This window comes from Neopelma chrysocephalum, unplaced genomic scaffold (genome assembly GCF_003984885.1).
Source record: "Neopelma chrysocephalum unplaced genomic scaffold, ASM398488v2 Primary Assembly neopelma1_70, whole genome shotgun sequence".
Taxonomy (NCBI): Eukaryota; Metazoa; Chordata; class Aves; order Passeriformes; family Pipridae; genus Neopelma; species Neopelma chrysocephalum.
Window position 1 is genome coordinate 9088050 of NW_020897730.1, and position 18902 is coordinate 9106951.

At 40.5% G+C, this 18902-nt stretch overlaps 1 protein-coding gene across 6 annotated transcripts in view; it reads left to right on the forward strand.

The window, feature by feature from the left end:
* LOC113969039 (glypican-5-like) overlaps positions 1-18902 on the forward strand; it is a 395727-nt gene that overhangs the window by 291572 nt on the left and 85253 nt on the right. For all 6 annotated transcript variants that reach the window (XM_027686131.1, XM_027686134.1, XM_027686132.1 and 3 more), the window contains one exon: positions 8518-8668. In XM_027686131.1, coding sequence (XP_027541932.1) covers positions 8518-8668 — 151 coding nt within the window. The remainder of the gene's footprint in view (positions 1-8517; positions 8669-18902) is intronic.

Genomic DNA, 18902 nt, shown 5'->3' on the forward strand with positions numbered 1-18902 from the left:
AGATTGGCCACTGTTTACTCACTTAACCCATAAAAACACACAGCCTATCAGAAGGGTGCCATTCCAGGGCTGATGGAGTGTGACCAGCCTCCTGATTGCAGGCACTTCTCATTTCACACTTCCCAAGTCTGATCAGGCAGAAGTCCTTGGCTATTATTAGACATCTAAACCCTGATGAGTCAGAGCTCTGAGTTAAAGAGCACATTTGTAAACCACATTAAGCCCCAGTAATAATTAATACATTTTTTGAGCCACATTTTGACTTCAGGCACAATTAAGAGGCTTCATTCTTAGCCTAGAAGAAAGAATGGAAATAATTTGCTATGTGGACACAATTTTCCCATATAGAAATCAGAGAAGCAAGGGAAAAAAACCCTGCTCCTAATGGCTAATGGGGGTGGTTCTGGTTTGTGATTTTGATTTTACAAATCAATTTTCTAATATTAGAAACTAGTGGAGTGTAGAGATACAGGATGGAAGTCTGGAAGAGGCCTCTTGAATACCACATACAGCTCATTGACATCACAGGCAGCTCTACTCCCAGATTGATTCAGACAGGTCCTGCAGATGCAGCCATCCACCACTCAGACACGCACACTCTCAGCAACCCTGTCCCACAAATGAACTATTTTGATGGGTCAAAGGTCTTTTGTAAGCAACTCTTGCCTGTTCTTCACCAATAATTATGTTTATGTTACAGTTTTATTACAACTTATTACAATTGTTTATCTTTTTTTTTTTTTTTACTTTAAGAAGATGCAAAAAGTCTTCATGTAACACAACAGGTTTTTTAGCCATATGCTCTATTTTCAAACTACATATCCTGCAATTTTATTTTTGGAAAGACTGCACTATGCTGTCTAAAGGTGAAGTTCCTGCCTGTGGCAGGGACTAACCCAGGGTCTGTGTCTAAGTTAGACTCACTAGATACCAGATCAGAAAGATCTTCTTTAGTGCATCACATAATACCAAAAAGTTGCAGCCCAACACCAAGACAAGACATCAAGGAGAGGTGTCTATTTGCTTCCTTGCCCCAGCTGGCTTGCTGAATTTAAATCAGATTTTCTTAATTGTCTTTAAACATCTGTTGTGCTTGGTTAAAGCACATTATTAACTAGAATAAGTCTTTTTTTTTTGTTAATTTATGCTCGCTTTACGTCATTCACAGTTAATACTTTTTGGGTGACAGTTTACCCAAGCTGTTACTGTGAAGCTTTTGCTAATAGTGATAAGATTCTGTGGATGCACATTCTTGTTGCTTCTTCACAGGATAATCAGTAAATATGAGAATGTATGTAGCTTGTGTAATTTAATTCAGTGAACATTAAGCTGCTCCTGGTGCTGGCACTCTTCTAGAAACATGCTCACCTTTAATAAGCAGCTGAAAAACAGAAACCATAAACATCAAAAGTAGATGCATTAATGCCACAGTCTAATAAGGTGAATCTCTAAAAACCATCTTAGATTCCTGCTGAAATAATTCTATTACATTTGTAATCAGCCAAGAGAGAAATAAATGCTTTTAGCTTCTTTGCTGTGCACCGTGGATCTGCATTGGACTATCCAGGAAATCAGAGGAAACAGCCAGATTAGGGGAAGGACACAGAGGAGAAATCAAAAGTATTCAAAGATAAGTGAAAGTGTGGATTCTTTAGGTATCCGTTGTGTGATCTGGCAATAAAATTATATGGAGGAGGGTAATGAGTCAATCTGCATAAACCAGGAGAACAAAAACTAATCACAGGTAGAGACAGAAATATGCAAATAAAAAGCCTCAGGGACAGAGGATTGGAAAGTGTGTGTGGAGAAGTTAGGGCTATAAAGTTAGGAGGGAGACATGTATAGAAAAGAAAGAAATTGTTGCAAGAAACTTCCACCGAAATCATAAGAAGCTAAATCCATTGTAGGAATACAGATGCTGTTTCTGAAAGCAGTAATTTAGTGATTTAATGGGAATAAAAGCAAGTCAAAACAAATAAAAACACCAACTCCCTCAGCTCTTTGACTTGAAAAAGATGGATAAAGTCAGAAAGCAAGTTCTAACCTTCCCAAAAGATGTACAGCTCGTACTGAAGATGCTCAGAAACAAAGTGGGAGGGTTGGTCAAATTTAAGATACTTTGAACAAAAGACTTCTAGAATAAAGCAGAAGATGAAAAACAACATGTACCTTTGCAACATAACCTCAACCAGAAATTGTTCTGCATCACCTTTGGAACTTACCTTCAACTAGAAACAGGTGCAGTTGATTCAAAAGATGTCTCCATGGGCAGCTGCAACTTCACCAACCAATACAGAGCACAGTTAACAGAGCTGGGAGGGTTGTTGTAGGGTTCTAGGCATGGGCCATTTCATGTATGAGAGTGCTTCAGGCAACCTGAGCAACCCGATGGGGGAACAAACAAAAAAACCTGAAAAAAACCCCATAGAAAAATGGAAGAAGAACTTTGAAATTGCTGTGTGAAAATTGCTCAAGTGAAAATACAGTGGGGCAGAGGACGAAAGGAGGGTGTCAGTCCCCACTTCTTGGGCTCACATAGTCCAAGACTTGTGTTTCCATGCACTTGAGGAGAGCCTTCCCCCTTCAGTTTATATATATATATACACAGACACACACACGTATATATATTTATTTTTAAATAGATAGATAGATAGACCAGGAGCATTGGCATAGACAGTAAATACAAATATCAGTATGAGTAAATGTGAGGTGCTTAGGCCAGAGCCAAAAACACAGAACAAAGGAATCTACCAGTGTTGGTCGAGTTCCCAAGTTGAAAAAGTCTAGTCAGGAGGGACATGAATAAAATTCTGACCCCATTGTCAGTCCGTAACCGTGTCACATAAATTATGTATAGCTGTTCAGTTAAATTATTGTAATATGTACAGGTGACTTGCAAAGCAGGATGTGTCATGCAAAGGTTATTGTAAGGATCTGAATAAACACAGCAGAAGGAAGGCTGGGGATGTTGGTTGCTGCAGAAGGTTGGATATCTCTTTCCTTCAGCTAAATAAAAGGGTTTAGGAGCTGGGTGCTGCTACCTCCTGGAGTTGCACTACTTCCTGAAGAAACTAGAAGGGGATAATGTGTCAGGCTTTTTTTATGATTTCTATGAAATAGAGACCAAGGAAAAACAAACCAAAGGGAATGTCTGACAAAATTGAAGCTAAATAAGTTTATTTTCCTTATTTATGCTGTAATATATGAACGCCAGATAAATGTGAGAAGAAGAAGCAAAAGCAACTGCCAGATGCTTTTAAAAAGGAGGTAAGAGCATATGTGGAGGAAAATTAACCATAAACGTTATCTCAAAGGAGAGGTCCCACTTGGAATAAGCATATATATATGGCAGTTGTGTCTAAAATTTGTTATGTTGCTATTGTTTTGTGAAATGACAGAACATCTGCTCAGTCACAAGGCACCAGTAAAATGCAGCTTTATGCCTAAGGCAGTATGTCAGTTCCTAACAAAAAATGTATATAATAGGCCAGAAACAAAGGCACATTGTCTTTTGCAGTTGTAGTCATTTCTGACCTAATAATGGTTTAGAAAGGATTTTTATTTTTATTTTTGAAAAAATGAATGGAAGGATTGAGTCATTTATGACTCTTTTCAAGATTAGGCTTTGTGCATTATTTGTTCATAAGCTGGCAAAACGCTTTGTCTCTGCAGATCATAGTTATGTCACTAAAGCCCTTTTAAAAAGGCAGCTACTTGTAAGTACCTCGAGAAAAGATCATTCTGAGCTTAGATTTTCTAAATGCAGCCTATAAACGGCCATTTCTTAATCACACTGGAAACACCAGCAAATGATACATGTGCTCACATGATGAGTGGACACAAGGCAGATTTCACCTCAAAGCTGCCTTTTCAGAGAGGAAAAGCTTTCACACTGTAATCAGTCATGTTGAAAACTTAATTAACAAATCCTTCGGGAGCAATGATTGTATGGAATTTGTCTCTGAATATTCCAAGCACACAACTTTTAAGTGGCTTCATTTAAAAAGAGTATTCTCTTAGATTTTCATTGTTATGTTTGCTGGCCTGAGAAGTCTGTGGTGCAAAATATAATTTTAAAACCTATTTTCTGATGAAATGAGGTTATTATCCCGCAGTTTGAAGTCATCCCCTCAGATACACACGACCCTTCAGAAAATAGACTGGTCAATGAAATGGGTAGAAATTGGCACTTTTAAAGGATGGTTTTCATGGAGCGAAACAGATATTATTTCGTTAACGTGTGGCAGTATTCAACTGGAACATGCCTTCATGAGAATGAATATATATTCTAACACATGTGTGGTCAGAGTGAGAATTAGGGTTAAACTCACTGTAGAAAGCTCGGGGGTTGTGTGTCTCAGACTCTTTGAAGCCCTCTGAAGTCTGAAGGACTCTTTTATGTGACTGGGAATGCGTGTGCTACATCATCAACTATTAATAGGGGAGAAAGACAGGAGCCACTCTCATATGAATTCTCTCTTTTCCAGAAAACCTTATGTCAGCAGAACCGTTTTTTCTTTTTAATGTCACTTAAGGTTGGGACCTTTGCTGGAATAAATAAAATGTATGTGGAGAGTTTTCTGTATCTGACTCAGAGCTAAATAGTGATATGTGATTTTTACTTTTCAGCTGAGCCAGATATTAAAGATTTCTCACAGAAACACTGTATATAGTTTCTCAGAAACGCTTTAGAGGTTTATGAACTTGATACAAAGCCTATTGCAGCTGGGGAAATTCATGATTTGAGTCAGTTTTCAGTTGGGCTGTACAAATCTTATTGATCTATTTATATAACTTTTTCAAGAGAAAAAAAAATTACCTTTTACTCGTGGCAAAAACTTGAAGACTTAATTTTTAAGATGTTAAGATTCCAGTATACCCTGGAGTCTTAGGCAGCACATACCTTCTGCTTTGTGAAGGTAAAGGCACAAGCTCCAGTGCTCAGACTGAAATTCATTGCAATTATTTAACCAAGGCATCAATTCTCAGCATCAAAACATGGCGCTCCCAGGCTGGAGCTGTTGTGCAGTGTTGCCAGAGATGGGTAGATGGCATTATGCATCAGCAGGGGGGTATAAGTCAGCAAAATAAGATTTTTTAAGGGTGGCTTTTAAGCAATGAAAGAAATGCCACGACTGACTCCAGTCTCTGCTCTCCAGTGTTAAATATGAGCAAGGGACTGTGGTTCTCTCTGTAGCCATCTGTGGGCAAGCAGAAAGCTTTAGTGATTGGTGACAGCAGCCTGGAGATTTGTTCAGGGTTTTTAACTTGGCTGTCTCTGAAGATGACTTGAACCTTCAGATGACCTCCAGTTCCCTACCCACAGCCATCTTGGGGACCTGTAGAGTAAAAAAATGAAGGTTAATGGCTACGATATCCTAAAGCTTCACCATCCTAGTCCATCCTGATGCAATCTGTGGTATTTTGGTGCAGTCTCAGACCTTTTGAGAAAGGTTTCTATTATTCTGTGAAAAAAGGAGATGGAGATATGTGTAAGCTTTGCTATCACAATAAGACAATGGTCTTACTAAAATACTGTGGTGGTAGCCAAAGGACAAGTGTTCCTTCAGAATATGGAAAAGAGAAAGATGCTGGATCACAAGTCACTCTGAAATGGTGACATTCCATTCTCAGCAGAGCTGCACGGTGTGTCTGGAGCTCCTCACTAAAGTGGCTGCACTGTATCAGTGCAGAAGGTTGGGCTCTGGTCCATCATTCCAGGTAAATGGCAGCCACAGGACAGAAAAGTTGTTGGTAGAGGTTGGGAAAGGATATAGAAGGTGAATAGGATTGGTAGCCTGTACCTGAGTTGACGTTCAATGGTGATATAGTGATACTGAACTTGTATATAAGAGGTCTGTGTAATTTGGTGGAAGTCTCTGCTAACAGGCCAAAAAAGAGGTGGGTGCACCTTCAGTAATCCAGGGGAGATGCAGATCTGGGCTACAGTTCATCTCTTGCTGCAGTGGAGGCACTAAGAACCCAGAAGCATATGAACTGCTGCAGTGCACCATGTGGGAAAGCTCAGCTTCCTTTTTGGAGGTGGTGCCCATTTGGTTCAAGTATTACTTGTTTGGAGCAGGGGTCAGGATTTGAGCCATGGGCAATGAATGAAATAAAATTTTTGAAAAGAAAGAGTATCTTAACAGGGAGTAAACATTCCTGCTCTGACTTACAAGCAGTCATTAAAAGCCTTTATTAAATTTTGTGTCCATTCTGTTTGCCACTTAGCCATTTCTTTTCATTCTGAAGAATTATAACTAAGAATGAATGAGTCTTTTCTAATACAGTCAGGACGTAATAAATCTGTGAAAGAACTGAGCTATCTTTCTCCCTCATAGGCAAATTTTTCCAATTGTTTAACAAAATGTTGGTTTGTATTGCTGTGACATGCCGGCCCCCCCCGTCGGGCCCGCGTGGTCGCGCAGGGGTCCGGTCCCCCCGTCGGGCCTGCGCAGGGCCACCCCCCAGCAGGGGGGAGGAGGGTTGGAGCTTCGCCGGCGTGGCTTTGTGCCCTCGTGAGAAAGGAGAGTGGAAGCCTCGGAGCACACAGAGGTTCGTGCTATCGTGGGAGATGTGAGGGGGAGCCCCGGAACACATAGAAGAGAAGGACAACTCTAAACCCGGGTAGGTGGAGCTCATCAGCCCTGTAAGGCCATCCATCTAAGAGAAGGTCACTCTAAACAAACCTACGTCCTGAGGACCTCGCTGCCACCGTCCAAGCTCGCTCAGCCCCGGCAGATGAACCTTAGGAATAAAGGGTGGGCTCAGTTCAACGCATGCTGTGTCTCACCTAAAAAATCCATTGCACAGGCTCGAAGGCCTTACCCGCATTTGCAAAGCCCTGTATCACCAGCGCGCTCGTAGCAAACATGGGTAGTGACCTTTCCCAAATCTTCGTTCACGAAGAGTGGCCATGATGATGATGATTGCCATGACATCAGTCTTTAGGCTGTGAATAACAAGGCAACTTGTTTATAAAAAACAGTCATGCAGTAAAACTAGAGAGTCTCCACTAGAGTCCCTACCCTCTCCTCCCACTGCACTATGGGAAGCTATTTGTGTCTTCAGAATGAGCAAACAGATCTCTTCAGTGAAAGGGTGAAAAATTTCCTGAGTTCTGCCATATAGAAGTTGGTATCTGTTGTTCCACAGAACAGGATCTTTGCTGCACTGATCCAAGCATTTGTCAGCCCAGAGTGGAGGATGGCAGCTCACAGCATCTGAAGAAGGAAACTATCACACAAAACTTCCCACTGCAGAGAAACTGCTGCATCCATCATCATCCTTTCAGCCCAGTTAATAAAGTTGTATTAGCCCTGTGCTCCAGTTCCTCCCACAGCTCCCAGCCTTTTCAGTGTGAAATGTGTTTGAATCTTCAAAGTAGCTACATTTCCAAATACGTTTTGCTCAGTACCAAGAACAATCAGTCCTCCGAGATGAGGCAGATCACAAAGCCTGCAATGGATCTGCAATACTTTGGAGGAAGATCCTTGTGATGAAGGTTATTGGATAGATCCAGAATCTGACAGCAGTACAGAGTCTTTGAGAACCAGTACAAAGTCTTTGCATTTGGTCGGTGCTCCTCAGCTACAGGGGAAAGGTTCAGGTTTCTCTTGAATCCTCTTTGCCTGATAAACATTTGCCTTATAACAGAATTTATTAGTCTAAGCCAGTCACTTTTTTTCTTCTCAAATAGTGCTGCTCTTGATGTGCTCTCCGCAGGCTGGATTTAGATTCACTGCCACTGAAACAGGATTTTTCATCTTTTGGAACTACTAGTGAACTGAAAAAATCATTTATTCCCACAGTGCTAATAGTTCATGGTGACAGCAAGAGAAAGAGTTATCTAAAGATCAAAAAGCTGAGTTTGGGGAGTAAGGGTGTTGTTAGAGCAAGTGTGACCTAGTATGATACATTTAGATTTATTCTAGAAAAGGTTTTCTTGTTCTGTGCTCAGTCCTAGAAATATATTTCAAGTGGCATTTAATGAACTTGCAGTTGGTACAGGCATCTTAAATGGCACCATCTTAAAAGTCATATCCAGGGGCCAAGGTTTCCAAGTGACTAAGTCCATCATGAAAAGTAGCAAATGCCTTCAACTCTTCAAAGGTTGTAAAGTATATTGTGGTGTTCAACTGTAAATAAAATATGTCCTAGGACAGCTGGCACATTGTACCATCATTAACCAATGATCTCCAAACTGTGGTTTCCAGGAGGAAAAGCTGTAGGAACAGCACTCCCTGTGAGGATAGTGGTAGATGTGATGTTTTCAGTTAAAAGCTTGATGATAAGTGTCCCTGGTCATCTGTGGTGGAGAATATTTGATAGTATAGTCTGCTGTTCCAAAATATTTGGATGTCATTGCCGGGAGAAACCTCCAACTGCAGGACCTGTTCTTGGAAGCGAGTGAGAAAGTGAGAAATGCTTGTTGCTTTATGAACCAGATGGTGACCAGAGGTGGGAGCTGTGTAAATACTCTGACCATTGTTGGTTTGTTGCTTCTTCTGTTTTCAGCTGGATGCTGAGAAGGCCAAATTGAAACTGGAAAGATGGGCTTCCCGAGACGCTGGCAGTGGGGGAGGAAAAAGTGGAGAGGTAGAGTCGAGCGGAGATTGTGATGATGAGGATGGTTGTCAAGGATCCGGGGACAGGATTCACACAGCAGGTAAACACCGTTTCTGTTAGTGCTTACAGAGCTTGGGAATTCATAAATGTCTCAATTAGATGGACAGAGCTCAGACTTATCTGCTTGAATTACTGTCAAAATCCTACTAAATTCAAAGGATTTGAATCTTAATCTGTGAAGAGCTGCAGTAAAAATAGAATGATATAGACAGTAACCCAATATAATTTAACACTTGGCGTGCAGATAAAAGACTTAAATTTAGAGTGAATAATATCTGCAATGAAATCTAGATCACAGAAATACTGAAGAGCCTTCCTAGATCTTGTGGGCTCTTCAAATAAATAGAAAATTGACGTCCTTACGGAGTGTGCTAAGTGTTAACATAAATATTTATTTATTGCATAATGATGCTGAAGGATGATCCAAACAGACTTGGCTGAAAGTCTATGTTCTTGAAAAAACACAAGAAATACTGTGGGGTTTTCCTTCTAGTGGTGAGCTGCTGGTTAAGTGAAATTTCTTGATAGTCTCAGATATGCATTCTGCAATATTTATTCATTGAATTACTTGGATAATATGTCATCAAGTGTAGAATCAGCATCAGAATCTAACTCAACTTCCACCAACATACTGCCAATATAATATGTAGTTAAATCCTTTTGGTAACTCAGTAAGTAGTAAAATGTTTCTGAATACTTGATATTATTGGTTTCTCCTGTCTGTAAATTCTGATTCATTTTAGCTCATCAAAATGTAACTGCTTTAATTGCCATAGTGTGTGTCAATATAATGTGGATTGGATGTGCAAGTAGATGAAATACAGGTGTAAGAGTGTTGAAAAGCAATGCTTATTGAGATGGCTGGAACTCAGGTAAGTTTTAAACTGCTGCTGAGATAAACAAAGGCCTTTTCCTTGTCCCTCTGCCATGGAGTGGAGGGGGGGAAAGATATCCCATACTCAGGTAAGATTTGCAGACATGCTGTGATTAGCCTGTAGTCAAGACTTCAGTTGTTCCTGCTGTGAGTGTTTGCTCAGGGAAACCAAGCTTAAATGTGTACTTTGAAACATGTGCAAACTGTTCCAGCTAATTTGCAGCGCCAACTTATAACTACTTGAATTTTAATTTGTGTGGATGGCAATATGATCAGAGTACATGAGGTACCATCATGTGGGGACAGTGTTTTTAAAAATGGTTAAGTAATTGCAACTAACAGACCAAGTAGAGGTTTTCATCATCTGCTCACCAATATTTTTGAACAGAAGAACTGTGACACAATGTTATTTTAAAACTATTTACTCAACTTTTTTGTTTGTACTGTATTACATCCATAAGCAATGAAAAGATTGCTAGATGTTTTAGGCCCTGGGGATTTGGAAGGATAAATACTTTAATATGCTTTCCTCTCTATGTGGAGTAATACAAACCAAAGCCAGGTGCTACCTATTCTTCACTGAACAATCAGTCTGTTAATACAGTGTTCTGGGAGGATGTGTGTGCATGCTTACAGGGACCATGGCAGAGTTCAAGCATTCAAAAATAAAAACTTGAACACTTTGAAGACTTGACTTTCAGCTGGCTTTAATAATGGAAAGCTACTTAATGTCTCTTTTGCCCCTTTATTGCAATCTATTTAATTAAAATACTTTATGCTGATATCATCCTGGATTTAAAAGAATTATATCTCCAAAACTAGCTGTTTCAGAATTTAGCAGGGTGTATATCCAATTAAAAAGGTAATTACAATAAATTTTAGAAAATGGTATTGATTCATAACAGAAGAATAAGTATTTCATTGTGTGACAATAGTAATGCTGTATCATAATTAGCTTTAAAATATTGTACTGTACACAAGCCACTAGCAGTAAATCTCTTTTGCATATCTGGATACAATTAAAAGATAAAATGCAGTAATCTCATTATAGAGCTGCTTTGCTTTAATAGAATGCTAAAGAATAACAAACATCAGAGTAGTTGAATTTCCTCCTGCTGCATGTCTGTTAGATGGTGTTTGCAATTGTTCAGCCTGTGAACTTGTTGTATTTCCTAAACCTAAAACCCGTCAAGTACATCTAACCATTATTTTGTGGAAGTGGAACATGACAACATTGCCTATTCCCTGCTTGCCCAAAACACAGAGTGAATTGAGATATGAATTGAAGCTAAAGTTAAATCCCAAATCAAGTCCCAAATCCCCTGATTTGAAGCTTGGTGATGTCAGTGGGAATATTTTTACTGACTACAGCAGGTATGAGTGAGACACAAACAAGGGCTATAAAATGCCACCGAGCTCATCAGGGCAGGTTTAGAATGCAGTCATACAGCAGAACAAAAGGAATAAAAGCCTTTCCAAACACAGACTTCTTGGCAGAGCAGTCGTGCTTTTAACAACAGGTCCATGAAAAACAGAAGACAGAGGAAAGGATTTCAATGTCAACAGGTAAAATGCTGAATTTAGAATGTAGTAAAAATTCACTACATCTGTCATGTATTTGAAACCTACATGAAAATTATATTTACCACTTAAGAGCATTGCAAAAGACTCAGATTGCTTTTAGTTTTTGAAAACCTACTGAATGCTCATTTCTTTCCACCTCCCAGAATAAAAATTACCTTTTCTTTACCAGTAAATTGCCAGGAGTTTCATCAATATCTGGGTTTCCATTGTCAAAGTGTTTCTGCTTGTAGCTATTAGTAAAGCTCTCCCCAGGCAGGATATGTTGCTGCTCCCCACTAGGCTTTTTCGAGCTGGTAACAGAGGGCCAGGCTTCTTGGTTTTAGATTCCACTTTGTCCTGGGTAGGTAAACACATAAGTGATTCTGTGCATGCCAATTCCAGCCAGGTCATTGTTCACATCCCTTTCCCTGGTTTTTGGGTTTGGTTGTTGTTTGGTTGGGGATTGCCACCTCTGTATGTCAGCTTATCCTGCATTGGACAGTGCAATCCTATCCTTTTATTTGTCACCTTCTAGTCCTTGAGAATCATGCCTGCATAGCAGTTAATAATTTTATTTTAAATCTTTAATTAAGATACAGTATTTAGTGCTGGTTTTTTATTTATCTCTTTGTTACAAAGAAGTGTTTGCTTGATTGTTATCTAAAAAGATCACTTCTTCAATCAGAATGGCCTTAATTATCATGTGGGTTTATCCAAATGATTTTACGAGATAAATTCTCAGGAAACCGGCATTCTTTTCGAAAATTATGTATGGTTTAAGATGCTTTAAAATGTCATATTCTCACAGGCCCTATGAGTTACCACAAGTATCTCTTCTTGGGGAAAGCTGTGGGAACAGCAATTTCTCAAGCAGGCCCATGTGTTATTTGTTGGCAAAGACCAACTTTTTAATGACAACATCTGTGAATCATATTTGAACAAAGCTTTGTTAGGAGAGATTTAAGAAGAGGAAAGTAAGCCATATAAATCTTGCGTGTGGATGGGGAAGTTGCTCTGTGGTTTGCACTCTGCAGTGCTGCAGGTTTCTAGGCAGAAGGGCAAAGCAGCATCCTGTGCTGAGCCTTGCTGAACACAGAGTGCTCCCAGAACCACAGACTGACATGGAGCTGGTCACAGGATGAGCCCAGTGATGGAACTGCTCCTTCATAAGCCCTGACATGAAGGTGGTGGCAATGTGGCAAAGAGCAGGAATTGAGCCATGGGAATGTTTACTTAGGAGAGGGATGAGTGTCCTGCTGTTCATGAAAAGAGAAAAGCAGCAGATTCACATTGTGTCCTGCCCGTGCTGTTCAGGGAAAAGGAAAATGTTTCTGACTGTTCTGTGAAAAGGCGGAAGGAAGTTAGTGTAGGGGATTTCCAGTTCCCAGCTGTGCTGCACAGCTGTGAGTTGTCATGGGGCCCCACCCAAGAAATGATAACCAACATTAGAGCTCTGTTCAGGGAAATCATCAGGTGATTGGCCACTCAACAAAGGTGGAGGAAATGTTCAGACCACAGGTAGGAACCTGCATTTAGTGCCAGCGCAAAGTGCCCTTTGTAGAGCTCTGGGCTGTGTGGAAGTTGTGGAGCACTGTGGTTAGGAAAGCTTGTGCTGATACCCCCTCTAGCCATGGGTCTGGATGCACACCTGTCTGTGCATGGAGGACACAGGGATTCCTGGGCCTCCTTACCAGCATGGATCACTGCACTGTACGTGGAGCCATGTGTTTCACTAGCCAGTGTGGGACAGAAATTAATCCAAGCTTCTGTCTAGAGGAGACTGATACAACGTCCTGCAAAGTCCTAGGAATGTAGCTAGTGCTGGACTACAGATGTTCTCTGGCTGGCAGGGCAAGCAAACAGCGCAGATTAAGGAAAACATGGTCCTCCTGCACTGAACAGAACAAACTCAAATGTCTGGTGTACATGGACTGCAGTCTTTGCACCAGATTCACCCATCTGAGGTTAGAGTCTCTATATGGGTCAAAAAGCTCAGTGTGTCCTCACGTAGGACATGTGTTAACCTCAATCCTGACGCGCCTGGAAACTTTAGATCATTGGGAAATGGAGACATTGGTCTTACCTTCCCCCGCTCGCTGCCTGCTCCATGCAGAGATGGGTTTTTGCTTTGTCCCCATCCCAAAAGCAGTGGGTTTCCATGGAATAACAAGAAGTGCCCTTAGGCACAGCAGATTTTGTACAATACTTTAAAATCGCGTCTGTTGGTGCAGGATTTAGTAAGCAAACACATCCGTGGCATCCCAGCAAGGCTTTGAACTTCCCGATTCTGGCCATCTCAGTTGAACCTGCTTATTGTCACAGTTCAGTGCCTGAGTGGGAATCTATAACAAATCTACTTAGCATATTCAGATGTCAAGAACCCCTGGCTTTCTTCTTGGCTGGGTAGACACTCCCCAGCTTCAGTCCATCTTCCTGCTCTAGACAGAGTGTCTGAAGAGATTGCCCTGGTTGTAGATTCTTTTCTTCAGGGCTTATGAGAAGGATGGGGTTTTCTGCCCCAAAATGCCTTTACAAGTGCAGACAAGTACAGTTTCTTTTTTCTTATTGTCTTATGTCTGACTTGTATCTGCTCTCAACAGCTATGGAAAGTTAATGTATTTTTCTGACTTATGAATGTTTCTGGCTTATGAATGTTTTCATTATCAGTTTTTTCCTTTTGAGTATCAAGATTCTTTTATGCTTTATTATGTTATCATTCTCCCAGCTTGTCTTTCTTTTCTTGGCATCAATATTACTGTATGACCTGTCATTTTAATCATACTTATTTCCATTCAACATGTCACAGGATGCACTTACACTTGTATTTATCCAAATATGCAATTGTACAGCTGCTGATTTTGTAATTATTAGTACAAAACATCAATATTCTGAGATCATAATATCTGCTGGCAGTCAGCCATGCTCATCAACTTCTCATCACCACACATCCTCACAGATGATCCTGGCTCACAGAAATACTGCATTTTCAGTGTCTTCTGTCTTCCTGCCGAGAGAAACCTCTCCATCGTGCCTCCTCCTGATCCCACTGCCTCTCAAAGCCATTTTTCTACAACCTTTGTTGCTTGAGACATTTTATCTGCCACTCTGTTTTCAGAGAGCCTACAAATTCCTAGATTGCCCTTAGTGTAAATGCCTCATTCTATCCACAAAACAGCTTAGTAACAGGTTAAACTCTTATTTAAGTCTGATTTTAAAGAAAACTCAAGGGTGGTAGGTAAAGACAGGCCTCTGTCAAGAGGACCATAAGCAAACCCTGCCAGGACCTTCAGCACATGGTGGGGGAAGCAGGTGGTAGTTCCACAACTGCAGATTTCTGGCTTTGGCTTCTGTTGTAGGATAGAGTTTGGGACGAGACACGGGAGCAGAGAAAACCAAAGAAACCTGAATAATCAGGAGGAAAAGTACAGATTTTGATTATTTATTTGAACTTGGTGAGATCTGATCCTGAGATGAGTTACTTTGATCTGGTAGTGGTGTCCCACTGTTCCCTCCTGGGTACACTTTGCTAAGAGTTTCTGTACGTGACAGTGACATTTCCTGCAGGCTCTGCTCTATGCAAATAGGATCAGAGGGCAGCTGAGAGGGGCTTCTGAGAAGAGGGTGGGAAGAGAAAGTGTTGCAAGGGGAGGGAAGAAAAGAGAAAGAGAGAAAGAAAGAGGTTTCCCACCCTCTCTATCCCTGAGTAAATCTTTTTATAATCTGCCAACACAGGGATAAGGTATTCTGTGTCATTTAGTGTTCTTCATTACACAGTATAATTCCAACCAAAATGCATAGGAGAAAAATCATGGAACCATTCCTCATCCTTCCTCAACCTCAGTGTTTACATGACAGTTTGAGGTGTAAAGGAATGGGATTTCAGTTCTTTCAGATTCTCACTCCTACACCTGAGGTGAGAGAGTTCCCGGTACCACCAGTGCTCCCGCTCAGATTCATTCAAGACAGGAGTTGTACAAATGACTTTCTGCACAAGCAGATAAACACATCCCCTGTAGGATTGTCTCCTAATGCTGATCAGAACAGTAGCTGGAGGAATAACAGTCCTTGTGCCAGCTCTGTGACTCTCTAAACAGCTTTGGTACTATCTTTGGTGCCTTCAAAGAGGTAAAATGGTAACTGAGGAGTTGCAATTTTACCGTTTCACCAGAGAAATGTAAATTGCAACATATTTTTTAATCATTTTAGCACCTTTTAGACAAAATTAAAAGGTAAAGCATTTTAGTTGCTTAGGGTATAAAGCCTTCCAATGTGTGTTCTGTAAGAGGAAATTAAACATTGGAGAGATCAAGATAAAGACATTTGGGGCTTAAGTGTTTGCAGTAGTTCTGTGTAAGGAGTCATCAGAGACTGCATTGGAGATCACTGAAGGGTAATGCACTTTTACCAACATTCTATTAAAAAATATTACGAGTAATCTCTGTCCATTGAACACACTTATTACAGCAGAGCAATTTTCACTGCCTTTGTCAGCAATATTTTATCTAGTTACTTTTCACAGGAGCAACTCCATGTGTACATATATTTCTGAGATGTGTTTTGAAAACAGCCCTAAACTGAAAAGTCACTCATCTCCTCATTTTCCAATGAATTCCCACTCACCAGCATTTGTCATAGGTTTTAATAAAATGAACTTTTTATAAACAAAAGTTTCACAAAGCTGAATGGTCCCAAACAGCAACAACGTAGTCAAACCACCAAGAGCATGAAGCAACTTGTATTTTGATGGCTAAAATATGAGAAAGACGAGCTTCCAAGAAAAATTGCCTTACTAAATACATGAAGCAGAACATACTTCTTGATTCAGGCTGTAAGGGCAGGCTGCAGGTTGATAGTTTGACCCCACACTCGTAGTACTTTCTTCTGTGAATGCTATTTGCAAGGATCATGTTGGCACTCAGAGTTCAGAGGCCAAGGTAAATGGGGAGTAAAACTGATCCTTCACAAGTAACTCTCATGAGCTGTGTGATTTAGATCCTTCTGACAAGAAATTCACTTAAGAGTTGTAATATCTCTGTCATGCCAAGCAGTGATAGGATAAATGGGAAGGTTAAGGCAATTTGCCCCCAAAACACCATAAAGCCAAAATTAATTAAGAGGAGTTAACAATGAAAAGTCCTACAAATTGCTCCAAAATAGATAATTCATAGAACTTAATGGAAGCTCCCTTTAAAATAGGAATGCCATTAGACTGTAAGTTGTTTAAACAATCCTGCAAGCCTAAGGAAAACGCTCACCTTTGAGTTACTCTTTGTGCCACACAAGGTAACACTGGCCTGGCCAGAGCTGAGTGACAGTGATGTTGGTCCCTGTTCCATGTGCTGCACTACGTGGCACCTCTGCCACTCTGCCTCCTCCATGGAGCCCTCAGCTGCTCTCCAGTGAGAGCAGGAGAGTGAGGAGCAGAGCACAGGGAATCACTGTACCAGCATTAGCCGTGCTCCATTGTTCTAGGATTTTAGTCCTGTCCGGGGAAGCACTGGGAGAAGCTACATGTTTGCACATGGGGATGTCTGGAGGAAAAAGCCCCACACGTTTCTCCAAGGAAGGAAGATAGTAAAAGCAAACCCTAGACCTCGTTTCTTCCAAAGGTAAATTATTCCAGGTTAATTTGGGCAAGGTTATGAATTACTGCAACCTTAAAGGCTTTAAGAAACCCTCTGTTATCTCTCATTGCACACAAGTGAAAGGCAGGTGGTGCAGCTGTTTGACAGTGGAAATACAACTGAAAGGCACTGACAAAGGAAAAGGCAGTTTCTGTTTCTCCCTGCTGCCACCTTCCCTTGTTTTATGATTCATAAGGAAAGCTTAAGCAGTCGCTTTTGTTTTAGAGGAGGAAAAGAACTGCTCTGGTTTGTTTTCCCTCCCTCTCTCTCTTGAACCAATGTTTCTTGGGGGCGTTTTGTCTTTACTTTTCGAAAGAAACTGCCTTCAGTACACCAGGTACACATTTTGAGGTTTTTTATTCCTTGAGTGTCCATTTTAAGGTAAAATAATACTCCTTAAAAGAGTGCTGTTGTGCCTGAAGCCAACAGATATGCCATCACAATGTCTCAGCTGAGAAATTTAGGATCAAAACAGTACCCTAAAAGAAAGCACAGTTTAGTTTTACAGTAACAGAGAGCACAGCACAACTGCTCTGTACTCTGTACACGATTTACTACAGAAAGAACAGAACTTCAGGCTGAAATATGTGACATATCAACAGGATCAAGAATTTATAGGGCTGGATCTGGCTGCCTTGAGAACAAGGTACTTACAATAACTTAAACCAGCTGATGTTCTTGCACGTCCTTAAATACCGTCCCTGAAAAGAGTTCAAAGATTAGGCACATTATTCCTCTGCAGGTGATTTTGCATCTGCTTTATCCCACAGGGTCTCCTGTCCATGGGTTTTTAAGCGTGTTTATTTCTGTCCTTCAATCCTGAAAGCAGTCGAGTAATATTTCCCTGAAATTTAACCCCATCCAGGATGGACAGGAGAGCTGACACCTTTCAGAGGCATTTTAGGGTGTGTCAGGCTGTAATGCCATCTGCTAGGTACAAAGTCAGGAACTGGATATTCCTTGCAAGACAGCCAAGTTAGAAAACTTTTTGGTTTTATATGATGTACCGGAGTGTGGTGCCTGAATCTGTACAAACAGGGTGAAGTCTCTAAATTATGGATTACTAAGGGTCATCATCATAGTTCTCAGTGATGGAAAAGTCAGCTGGACATAGGATCCTACAGCACCTCTTCTAACACTGTTGTTAAACTGGTTTCCTCCATTTGCCTCCATTAATTGCCCCTCATGTTTAGTTGTATCAGAAGCTTTTATTTTTCTGACTTACATTGTATTCCTAGTTCAGGCTCCTGAATATCACAATCAGAAAACGTTTTCCTTCCTTGTCTTCCTGTCTTATAGGATTTAGACAGATTTTCTAACATTCTTTAGGCTGTCTTCTTTAATCAGTTTCTCAAACCCTGTATTGTGCTTGTTCTTCTCTGGATGTCTAATAGTTTGTCAAGCCAAATTTGAATTACTTCTGAAATAAAATACCATAAGGAACCAACCAAAGTTTGAATATGACAAAATGGTATTTTGAAATTCAGGAAATGTTTTGTTGTTTTGGGGTTTTTTTCTCTTTTGAGATATCTTGTGTCACATTAGAGTTTGTTCATCTTCTAAATAAACACTTCTGTCAAGTTTGCAGATTAGTCTTCATTTCAGCAAGATTTAAGTCCATTTCCTACTTTAGAGCTTTCTGAAATGATGCACATTCTTGGTGTAGATATGATTTGCACAAGCAAACCCACCTTGCACCAGTGACCTGCGTGGGTAGCTGCATTCCCCAAAAGGGCTGAGACACATTTGGCTGGTGCCATTTAGAAGAAATGTAATCAGCATTTTGGAAGAGGTGAAAGTAGTAACTACATATTCTGATGAGCAAACATCTACTTTTGAATAAGCAGACAGTACAATTTCTGGCACTGTGGGAATCATAAACTCTCATCTGAGGTCTGGATGAAGCAGGAATGTTAAACAGTGATAACCCAGGTAGCACATGAGGGTAAAAGCTACTCTTTCAAACTTTATTCAGTTTAGTTGTAAAAATCATTAAACGTTGTCAAAGTCACAATTTTAGCCCATCTGCCATGGAGTAGCTGCCCAAAGTTAGCAGTTAATTCACAAAGATAAGCAGGATAGGCATGAAAAACCCAAACTGAAAAACCCTCGGACTCACTAGAAAGTAGGTATGCTGAAACCAACTGATGAAACTGTTATTTGCCCAGAGGACCTCAGAAATTCTCAGCTTTCAAAACTATTTGCTATTCATC